General features: G+C 34.6%; 1 protein-coding gene across 6 annotated transcripts in view; it reads right to left on the bottom strand.

Moving 5' to 3' along the window:
- Window positions 1-396: 396 nt before the first annotated feature.
- Window positions 397-12198, bottom strand: part of Thnsl1 (threonine synthase like 1) — a 187790-nt gene continuing 175988 nt past the window's right edge. For 2 of the 6 annotated variants that reach the window (XM_046442257.2, XM_058578603.1), the window contains 2 exons: window positions 7196-7345; window positions 397-5976 (listed from right to left, as the gene is read on the bottom strand). In XM_046442257.2, coding sequence (XP_046298213.1) covers window positions 3685-5931 — 2247 coding nt within the window. In that variant the 5' untranslated portion in view covers window positions 5932-5976; window positions 7196-7345 and the 3' untranslated portion in view covers window positions 397-3684. Of the gene's footprint in view, window positions 5977-7195; window positions 7363-8465; window positions 10659-11710; window positions 11910-11999; window positions 12133-12198 lie in introns of those variants that run through there. The other 4 variants (XM_046442254.2, XM_046442255.2, XM_046442258.2 and 1 more) reach the window with 4 other exon arrangements.

Here is a 12198-nt window from a genome sequence, read left to right as displayed (position 1 = left end):
GCTGGGGATGTAGCTCAGTGGTATTGCATACCTAGGTTCAAGTCTCAATACAATAAAAAGTTTGAAAAAAGGAAAAAAAATGAAGCATTGTGGATTATTTAAAATATTTGTAAATTAAATTTACCTGCCACTCACAGCTCTGAATTTAAAAGGAAAAACAGTTAACTTAAATAAAGCATTCTTCTATAGGAAGCAATCCCAACTTTTGATGTAGGAACTTGGATCAAAATATTGCTTGGTTTGACTTCGACCATGACATTGGCAACTTTCTTGGCTTTGCTTCCTTAAGTTGAAAAAGTCTGTTTTTGAAGGAATCTATTTGTTTTTCAAGTTTTAAAGAGACAAAACTAATGATTTTAGTGGTTGAAGTGCACAGAAGGGAACCACACAAATAACTATTTCATAGGTAGATTTTATTCAATTTCCTGGATGGAGACAAAAACAATATAATATTTTCATGTTCACATGAAAAGTTACTTTTTTTAAACTTACATTAAGTAGTCTGAATTATAAAATGTTTACAAATGATTTAATGGATTCAGAGAAACAATAAATGTCATCCATGATTACTTCTGAAAATGAATTGCAATTAAACTCTGAAACCTTGTACAATTTATTGTCTTAACTCTATTTTGATTGAAATATTTTATGATTTCCAAAATATGTAATTAAAATTTTCATGTTTCTCAAAAATCTTACAAATTCACTACATTAGATATTGTAAAATAATTTCAAAGATAGTAAAAGTTACAATTAAACCACAGACTGAAAATTGATGACTCATTTCATAAATAACCCATATACTTTTAATGTCAAGATCTGAAAACTAGTTTTACCTGTTATTAAAAGAATCACAAATGATTGAAAGTCCATATTCACTAACCTTCAACACAAATTTTACAAAAGTTCATCTTTAAAAGATACAAATTAGACAAAATGCCCACTAACTGGGAAATAGGTAGTGACATTCACACAACAGATTATTATTTAAAAATAAAAATCAATGAACCATGGCTTGATTCATCTTACCGGATGAAAGTTTCTAAATAAAATAAAGGTCCCAGAATCATGCATACAGTATGATTCCATTTAGATAAAATTCAGAGAGTCAAAACTAAAACAAAATAAAACTATTTTTTAAAAAATGAATGATTCAATTTAGATAGTGGTTAACTCTGGAGGAGAAAAGTGAATGTAATCAAACAGAAACCACAGCAGGAACCAAATGTCTGAGTGATGTTCTATTCTTCACTGCTCAGGAGGTGGTGAGTACTTAGGTATTTATTATTCATCTTTAAACTGTTCACATTTTATACACTGTGGAGGAAATAAGAAGAAAATGGAAACCCTGTATGGAGACAACTCTTTGAAGAGCTTAATTTTGGTTGGGATATAAAGAAAAATAGATGGGGGAAATGTGGGTGTTGAGAAGTTTTGCTCTTAATGCAGAGAGCATCTAAAAGCCACAGGAAGGTTCCACTGGATGGGAGAAGTTGAAGAGAAGCTGAAGCAAATAATCTGAGTTGAAGGGAACAAGTTACAAGGCACATCTGAAGAGACTGCTCTCTGAAAGGAGGAGGATTGCTACCAAATTCATTGAAAGGAAGAAGGAAAGGATGCTAATAAGTATAGCAGATTTATACACTTGATGTGGGAAGGCTAAGAGATGTTATACACAATAACTTTTTCCTCTGAAATGAAGCAAGGTTATTGGCTGAAAGTGGAAGGACAGTTTCAAGAAAAAGTGGAGACATGAAATGACCATTTTGAAGAGTGAAAGAGCAAACTAACCACAAATAAATGCTGGTGGGCTTTACCATTTTACCTCCCCTGCTAACATGACCTTCGTCTAGAATGTTTCCCTTTCTTCACCTAGAAAATCTTCCCATTTCAAGCCTCATTTCAGAATGTCCTCCATGAAACCTTTTCTGATCATTCCTTAACAACCCTTTCCTTTAACTTTTTTTAGCAATCGGCAGTATCACTCAATTTTCACTTATTCATATATTATCTTGCAGTAAGTCTAGTGTTGCACAATTCCATGTTTGTGTTCTCTTGTTAAGTACAGTTCTTCACGGCAAAAATCAGGCTTCTTTCACTGTCATTTCCACTTCCAGGAAAATAGAGCACTCTCACACACACAGTGAACATTCAGATGCATATTCTAAACATATCATCTACTGAAACAAATATCTTTAAATTATAAAGTAATGAATACACATAGGAGTGGTGGTGCAAATCCCAGCTACTGAGAAGTTTGAGGTAGAAGGATCACAAATGCAAGGTCGGTCTTGGCAACTTGGTGAGAGCTTGTCTAAAAAAACTGGGGATAGAGCTCACTGGTAGAGTGCTTACCTAGTGTGTGCCAGGTTCTGGGTTTCAATTCTCAGTACCACCAGAAAAAGAAAAAAAAAAGGTATGTGGGGGGGGGAGGAGAAACACTAACATGAATATGTGCAGAACTTTGAAACTTCCATTATTTTGCTGAATTTCTATTTTTGGCTTTATAACTTCCATTTTAGAAGTAAAGTCAAGAGATCTGATGTTAACATAATTTAACACTTTCTAAAAATTGCTCCTGGTGAAACTTCATCATTACAACTTTTAAATATCATTTCTTCATGGAGGTGGTCCTCCCAGAAAATGAGGCACAAATGTTATCACAAAGACAAATTATGTTAGGCATGCCATCTTGTGGTTGAGAGTAGCCCATACACAAATGGATCCTTTCCGTGACAATATTTAATTCAGAAATAAAATATCTAGTAAATTTGCAAATATAAATCTTAGTTAAATCTATTGTCTCTACATAGTAGTGCAAATTAAATGTGTATTAGTGTTTGTGTAGCTGCCACAAAACAAGAAAAACACAGAAAACAAAACATTTTACTGAAGGGTTAATAGATCAATTATACAGAAATGGATTCCAATAATATGGGAAAGCTGCTGTCTATAAAAATACCTATACCTGTATTAACACTTAATTTTGGAGAACTGACCTCTTGAAATAGGTAATTTTATTTCTATATCCACTTCTAAGTACTTCTGTTGACTGTTACATCCTGGATTTAAATACTGTCTTGCTTTTCAAATTTCTTCCTCCAAACTATAAATAGTCAAAGGGGAGTGAAGGGCAGAACACTTATCTAATTAGATAATTGTAGGAAACACACAATTAATTCAAGTTCAAAATGGAGTTTAAAAATGGTTAAAAATACTTGCCTTAACCTTAATAGATGAACTTACTAATTCCTCCAAACAAGTTAGGTATTTTGAGCAATAAAAACTTTCTAGCCAAAAGAGAAATAGTAAATGGTCACAAGCGTAGTACTTAACAATTGTGCTTAAATATTTTTAATTGCAAAACTGAATACATTTTGGTCCATTTAAAAAGTGGAGATGAGGGAGCAGAAACTGATATAGCCCTCAAGAGCACAAAGCAAAGCATGATAGCACAAGGTTCCATGTACTTTGCCACCATTTGTCACTTCTAGATTAAGGATTGAAGGAGGTATATGTAGGTATAATGATCGGTCCTGGAAATTAGGCTACTGAAGTTCCAAAAATTAACAGATAAATATATATACATATATATGTATACATTTACATAGAAACAAATGCTGTTGTACTCCAAATCAACTTTTGAGATTTATTATTGCATGCTTATCACCAGGAAAAAATATTCTACCCAGAAAACCTTCCTATGAGTTGATTTTGGATTAGTTTTTCCACATGACTCTTCAGGACATTTATATCAGCTGAACAAACCTGATACTCCATCTTCTCTTGCTGTTTTGTTCTCTCTAATAAAGCTTCATGTAGTGGAGGTAATGCATTGTATGAACCCAATAAATAAAGCTGACTTGATGAAGTTTGGTTGATTTCTTTTATCTTTAAAGCCTGCATAATAGCAGGTGCAAACTTTGAGTAATGAGCTGTAGATGAGACAATCACTGGGCAAGTTTTGTCTTGCATTCTGTCTGCAACCACTTTTGCAACAGCAGTGTGTGGATCCAAAATATATCCTGAAGCATTATAGGTAGAATTGATAGCTGCTAGGCACTCTCCTTCAGAGCACCAGTCAGCCACAAAATCCTCCTGAAGTTTCTCAACTAGAATCTTTTCAATTTGGAAGTGATGGTGATTTTCTAACTGATTAAATAATTTTGTCATTAACTGCCCATCTTTATTAGCCATCAAGTGTAAATGTCGCTCCAGGTTTGAGGATTTGAGAATATCTATTGATGGTGAAAAAGTTTGAGCTAATTTTCTTTCCCTTAGATCATAATGTCCTGTTTTTATAAAATCGGTCAAAACATGGTTCTGATTGGAGGCACAGATAAATTTTCGAATAGGGATTCCCATCATCTTGGCATACACTGCTGCTAATATGTTTCCAAAGTTTCCTGTGGGAATACAGACATCTACCGGGCTTCCAAAAGAAATAAACCCTTGGCTAACGAGATCAAGATAGGCAGAAGCATGGTAAACTACCTGAGGAAGCAGTCGTCCCCAGTTTATGGAATTAGCTGAACTTAATATTGTTCCATACTCCACAGTAAGAAAGCCAGTGAAATCAGAATCTTTAAAAATTCTTTTTATAGCTGTCTGGCAAAAATCAAAATCTGACTTGACACCCACTGCCCATGCATTTTCTCTCTGACTGCCAACTATTTGTACTTTCTGAAAATCACTTATTCCATTCTCAGGAAAAAATGTGATCACAGCTATTCTTTGCTTCTCATTCTTACTAAGACGACTAAAACCATTTAAGACTGCACTCCCTGTGTCTCCTGAAGTAGCTACAAGTATCATATAATTGCAACTTGGTGGAATGCAGTGTGCAAAAATATGAGGCATAAGCTGTAAAGATAAATCCTTAAATGATCCTGTTGGCCCATGAAACAACTCCAGGATGAACTGGTTGCCTGAAAGGTGCCTGACGGGAGCAATTTTTGAGCAGGCAAAGTTTTCACCATAAGCAGTTTCAATCATTTCTCCCAATCTGGCAGCAGGTATGTCCGCAGGATGTATACACCTTTCCAAGAGTATCTGTGCTCTTTCTACATAGGTTGCTCCTACTAGGTTTTTCCACTCCCCACAGCTTAATTTTGGGAACTCCTTCTCAGGAACAAACAGTCCACCATCAGAAGCTAAGCCCTCAATCACAGCTTCGCTAAAGAATTTTGTTGAAACCTTCTGTTCACAGTCTTTAGGACAAACATGCCTTGTTGAAATGAATGTTTCTGAGTCCACATCTTGGTACCTTTTAACTTCATTCAGCACTTTGTCAGCTATCTCCTCTGGGGAAGCCCCACTTTCACAAAGAACTCGAGCATCATACCACTTCTTATAATACTGTTTCCTAAACTTAAGTAACTCTTTCATAGACATTCCAGAATTCTGACCTACAATTCTATTTATCTTCATTAATTTTAGACGGCTAATTATATCCATTAGGGGTACATCCAGGTATACAATTATGCCATTTTTCTTTAGATGCCACATGCTAGCATCATGCATGGGATTGGACCCAGTGAGGGAAATCACACTTCCAGATGCAGAGAAGTTTAACACAGCTTTTCCTTCCTCTTCTAAAAATTGCTCATTGCCAACATCCTGTAATTTTTCAGACACACTCATATTCCAAGTTTTTTCAAGAATATCATTATCCACATCTATGACACAACGACCTAGTTTCTGCCCTATTATTTTGCCTACTGTTGTTTTTCCAGCACCAGGAGGTCCCATTAGGATAATATTTTTGTCTCCCAAAAGAGAGTGGGTTGAACACCATGACTTCCTTAATTCTGTGAGTGCAAAGGTTCTTGAAAGAAATAGTGGTGTATGTTTATCTGTTTTAACATGTATACTAGAAACACATTTTTGTGTTATCTGTTTCAGATGCTGATATCGGTTAAAACGGAGCATTCTCTTCACTTTTCTGTCTGAGCCAATTTAGTAATTGGGTTTAACCTTTTTAAAGACATAAAAATAAAAGAGACAATTGGTTAGTAAGATCATAGGTTTGAATATAACCATGCCCACTATACATAAACTGTTTAAAAGTCTTCCAAGTGAATGGGACACTTAAAAAAATAGCCCATATATTATATATTACTCTTTTTAACAGTATCTTTTCAAATCTCAAAACACTTGGAAAAAAACTCAAAAAATAAGTATGATTCCCAGAACCACAAAAAAGTAACTATAAACAGAAAACTCAAGTCAGAAATGTCACATCAGATGTTTTAAAAATATATACTAAATCAAATCAGTGTGTACTTTTATGGAATACTGTAACAAAAACTGATTTACAGTTTATTGGTTTATATATTTTATAACAGATGCAAAGAGAATTTGGGTTGGAGTATTAATAACTTGTAATCACAAAGCTGAACAATATTCTTTATGTTCAATTTCTCTAGTTATATGAACAGGTTGATGGATTATCATGTTACTTATCAAGTTCTTATTATAGAATTCACAGCAGAAAACTAGAATAAAAGAACATATTTGCTTATAAAATGCTTAAGTAATTTTCTAAACTACAGACAAATGTATGACATTTTCTTTCCTGTGTGCTTTTTACATGCATATTAAGAATAATACCTACATATTATTCATACTGAAGGCCTTAAAAAAGCCAAAGTGAAAGGTATAATATGCAAATAGCTAAGAAAAAGTAATAATCATCAATAAAGTCAAAGGTTATATCTATAACCTTATCTACATGGGCCCATCATTTTTATTTCTATTCCTATAACATCATTAGTGGCAAGACTTAACTCAAATTCCAGACTCCAGAGAAGACAGCCAAGAAATTCAGGGAGGTTGCCAATGATGAAAGAAAAAAATTATTCTGGCCTCTAAAGATCCTCTACAATTCTCCATATTGATCAAGTTCCTGTCTTTGGAAATATACTCAGTGGTGAATAGGCTAGGTAAATCAATTTTTTTTTGTCATGCAAAATGCAATTTAATAATTATTGCAATAGTCACTCAAATTGAAGTAACTTTATAGTGGGGGCTTTTCACATGTTCTCTAATTATAACTAATATGTGACTAAGTCATGCCAAATATTAAAGGGTATGTTCAAATATGTTCTGAAAACTTTCAATCATGTACTACTGATTAAGCTAAATTGGTGATTTAATGTTTAAACAATTTAAGATAATTTTGAATTTAACTTACAAGTAAAAACTGTCAAAAGAAAGAATTCATTCCCTTATTTGACTTTTCAGCTTGTGTGTTTAGGGCTTGACTCCACTGACTTATAAACATGGGATACACAGGAACCAATCTTAGGCGAAGAGTTTGTTGATTCTGGAGCAAAGGTGATTTCTGCAAAAAAATGAAATCTATAAGGGAAAAATTTCAAGTTAAACATAACTGCATTCAGTATCATAAAATTCTACAATGTAATGACTTTATTATTTAAAATTTCATCTGAAATTTTTAAAAGAAAAATTCACCTTTTCATGTTTCCCCAAATCTATTATTAGATTAAGATACTATAATTTCTTTTTCAACATTTGTATTATCAGAGAAAATAATTTTGCTCAACAGTACTGTAAGTATTTCTATTAAGGATTAAAAAGACAATATAACCATGGGCTGGGGTTGTGGCTCAGTGGTAGGGCACTTGCCTAGCACATGCAAGGGCCTGGATTCGATCCTCAGACCACATAAAAATAAATAAATTGTGTTCAACTACAACTAAAAAATAAAGGTTGTTTTTTTTTTAAAAAAAGGCAATATAACTAAATAAATATAAAAATCTTTCACAATTACATCTAAAATTTCAGCAATTTAACTGTGTAATAATCAGAGGGAAAAAATCAGACAGAATAAAACTATGAAATGTCTGAATTGTTCTTTGTTCTTTCAGAGTATCCTACTCATCTGAATCACCTCATGATTTGTATAATACATACTTACATAAAGCCCAAAAATAAGGCATCTGCTACACAAGTACTTCTTAACTATTAAAATGGGTCTATAATAAATTCAAAACATACATCATAGTAGTTAGCATATAAGACTATTGATATATAGTAATATTAATCTTTGCTACTCGATGACAATGGACTAAGAACATATAACTTGAATCAGAATATCCAGGCACAAGCCTAGGCATATGTTTTTGTAGTTTGGTTTGTTTATAAACTTTCAGATAAAACAGTAGTACTCATCCCTGCATTAAGAACTATTTTGCTATGCCGAGTCTGATCCTTTTCCTGGAGTAAACCAAGGACCAGAGAGAACTGTACACTTGAACCATAAGAGCAATTTACTAAACTTCATTGTATACTTTAGTACTACATGCTATAAGGGCACTGTGTAAAACAGCCTGATTAACCTCCCATTCAAGAAGTTTCTGCTTAAAACATTACAGAGTGCCTTTGTGTTTGCAATTCATAACTTTTTTTTGATCTCTGTATCAGGAATTATTGTGCATTACCTGGTTTGTTTTATGAACATTGAATCTTTTATCTTCCACTTTACGCTGGTTGCTATAATGCTTAACATCAACTTCATTAAGAGAAGGCAAACATTACATGTGTTAACTTTACCTTTTGCAATCTTCCCTTTTCTTACTTCCCCTATGCCCTCTCATTTTTTATTTTATCTCATTTCCCTTTTTCAAAAGAGTCTGGGGGAGCAAAATGGATATGAATTAAAGAGAGAAAATGATGATAGTTCAATTTATAAATTCTGTATCAACATTCTTTTACTACAAATCTTCCTTAGATTAGCTGAAAGCAGTTAAGTGCTACAACATAGGACGAACATTACCATTTCTAAAGAAAAATACAGATGAATTGTATTTAAGTTGCATACCAAATTTGATTTTGTAACATCTAGCCATAAATTAATTTTAGAACCTTTATACTCAAGTCTATTTTAAGCTAACCAAGACAAAAGAATATGGTATAATGCCCCCACACGTAACATTCTGTAAACTGGATTTTTACTTAAGAGGTAATACTATCGATTCTCATTATCCATGGTAATTATGTCCAATAGAGTCTTTACTGTTGTTGACTACTGAACCATTATTCCCAGAGGAAATACAGGGTTAGGTTCCTGTGAGCCTCTGGGCACAAGATTCTTGCTAACCCATCAACATGTAATCTTTATCTGTGTTTCCATTTGTAAGACATTTATACTGCTCATCCTTTACTGTGAACTCAGTCAATAGCACTGTAACTCAAGCCTGAATGAAGCTAATCACACAAAACTGTTTTCTCTGTAAGGCACATCACAGCCTTCTTGAACCTTGGAACACTACATAGCACTTCAGCACTCAGCTTAGGGACCATTTAATCAGCAAAGTCACTCACTAACACACAGAAATGTGGAAAATGTGGCACTAAATAGAATGTGAAAAAGATATTTGTTTATAACACAAGAACTAAAACAAGAAGGCAGCATCACCTTGTTTGACATCAGCTAGGAACATGCATGTGACACTACTCAAAATTTTCACTGCTTTGCATTTGTCCAGGAATGCCTATAAAAGTGGTACTGAAGTGTTGATGTGGCAGTTACAAATACATTTTAGTTAGCAGATCAAAAATATAGAATTTGTGAATAGTGAGGATCAACAGTATATCATTTTTCTTTTATTCAAAATGATTTTATTAAATCTTTTCACTTATTAATATTTTAATATGTTCTTCATTATAGTGATAATGAATAAGCAATTTTTCTTTAAAGGGCAAAACTACCTGAACTGAAATGGAAGGCAATCATATAGGAATCAAAATCGAAAACCAAATAGCTTAGCAAATAGCTTAGCTATTAAGAAGGCTGAAGCAGGAGTATCACAAGTTCAAGGCCAGCCTGGGCAACTAAGTAAGACCCTAAGTTTATTTTAATAAAATCAAAATGACTGGGGATGTAGCTCAGTGTAGTGTTTGCCTAGCATGTACTGAGACCATGGGTTCAAACCTCAGTATTGCAAAATACAAAACAAAACAAATAGTTTGGACATCAATAATCAGGTTTCACTCTATTGCTAATTCTGAATATTTTTTGGTCAAGCAAATGCTCCACAAAAATACTTTACGTTCCTTAATTCCACAGATTTCCACACAACTCCATTACACATTAGGTTTTTTTCTTTTTTTCTTTTTTTTTTTTTTTTTAGTGCCAGGGATCCAACCCAGGGCCTCATACATGCTAGGCAAGATATCTACCATTAAGCTACAGCCCTAGCTCCTCATGTTAACAATTTTTTAAGTGAGTTTCTCTATTAATCACATTTTATAGCGGAACTTTTTTGAACCACTAATTCCAGTAGATCCTTTATAAACATAAAAGACACTTTACATTAAATAGGTAAACAAAAAGGGTGTGTCAGCATGATAGCTTTAAGAAACAAAACCAGAATGTCCACTTGTACACATGAATTCAAGTACTGTGTGACCTCATGCACAAGATTTAACAATTTTACTGTCAAAAGCTAACCAAAATTAAAGATTTCAAGAGGAAAAATTATAGAAAACACTAAAATTTTTCCTATGAATGCTAATATGCTTACACATTTAAACAAGTACATACTAATTTTCAGCAACCTTTTAACAGTATTTTAAGTTTACTATTAGATGTTAATCAACTAAAATTATATTCTAATGTATCAATTTGTACTTCCAAATCGTAAGAATTTTTAAATTTACTATAAAATTATCTAGTTTTCAAATCTGTGGACTCCTTAAAACCCTGTTTAACCAAAACTATGTAGCATTTGCTATAAATTTAAAAGATTTGCTTGCTATTATATGTCTTTCCAAAACACAAGACAGACCACTTCAAAAATTATTTCATGAGAACTAGCTGTAGTTCAAAGATCTTCTAAAAGAAAGTCTATGCCATGAGTATGCTCATCATTCTAAATTAATATTAATACAATTTCTTTTTAAAATTTCTCAGAAAAGTGACTCTCTAGATCTAGCTCATTATCTTATAAAGAAGAGTGTTCTGATGTTTTCAAAAATTCTTTAAATTTACTGCACTTTTATGGCAACTGTATGATGGAAATGTACCAGGATACACTCGCCAAGGGGAAGTAAAGCTCTGCTGTTTCTGACTACAGACCCCAAAACCTAAGAGGCCTTCAGTTAGTCCCCTACTTCCCAGGAAACAGACAAGGAGAGCTGGTGGAAGGAGCACACAGTGTAAGGCCACCGTGTAATCACAAAGATCTTACAGCCATTTTACAAGTTCATCACTTATCTTTGTTCTAAAATTGCTATCAAATCCGACTAAGCTTTTCCTTTTGTTAGATTGTTAGCCCTGTTGTTAATGGTTCATACCAAATAGCCTCAAGTATTTGATTGAAAAGATTTTCAAGTACTCTTTCAATACTATAAAAATGTTCTAGTTACTTTTATGAAGGGCTTATTTTCCTTTCAAACTGTCTTATTTATATCACTACTATAGCCATTTTTATTTAAATATATTAAAATAATCATTAGCAAAAAACGCCTAATTTGCTGATGTACAATATAGTACAATTTACACTGGATATCTGCACAAACTACAATCTACCACTTAATGTAGCCCATCACTGTTTTTGTAAATTGCTTCACTGAAATACAACTTTGCTCGCTGGTCCAGGCGACGCTGCTCAGGCACAGGTCTGCAGAAAGCAACTGGAGAGGGAAGCGCCAGCCCAGAGGGTAGCGGGGGCAGAGAGCTCACCAGGTAGCGCAGGAAGGCGCAGAGGGCCGAGGGGGAGGGCAAGGGCGGCACAGGTGGAAGGAGCAGGTGGACGCGGGATGGCGGGCGTGCACTTGCACCGATGGTGGGCAGGGCAGAGTTCCGCAGGGGGGGGGGGGGGTCTGAGGAGCCTCAGACGGAAGCAGCAGGTAGAATAAGCTCAAAACAGAGATTACAATTGAGTAGCGGAAAGAAGGAACGATGGGAGAAACGCATGCGATGGAAACAGACTGGTCTCTACTTTTCCTTTCTTTCTCCTCCAGTAACTCACCAAGAAAATCACACTGAGAAGACGGGGAAAAGGAAAGGAAATGGAAAGAGTTCATAAACCGCCAATACCACCTCAATAGACAGCCCCATAACCCCGGCTCTCAGCAGGCCAGCCCCGCCCCGCGCTGCGGCCTCTGCGCCTGCGCCGACCTACGCGGCCACGCCCCACGCCCGAGCTCCGAGCACTGGGCACGTGACTC

This window comes from Marmota monax, unplaced genomic scaffold (genome assembly GCF_021218885.2).
Source record: "Marmota monax isolate L192 unplaced genomic scaffold, Marmota_monax_Labrador192_F-V1.1 WCK01_AAM20220418_F8-fsc00072, whole genome shotgun sequence".
Classification (NCBI taxonomy): domain Eukaryota; kingdom Metazoa; phylum Chordata; class Mammalia; order Rodentia; family Sciuridae; genus Marmota; species Marmota monax.
This window is presented reverse-complemented; position numbering and strand designations above follow the sequence as displayed.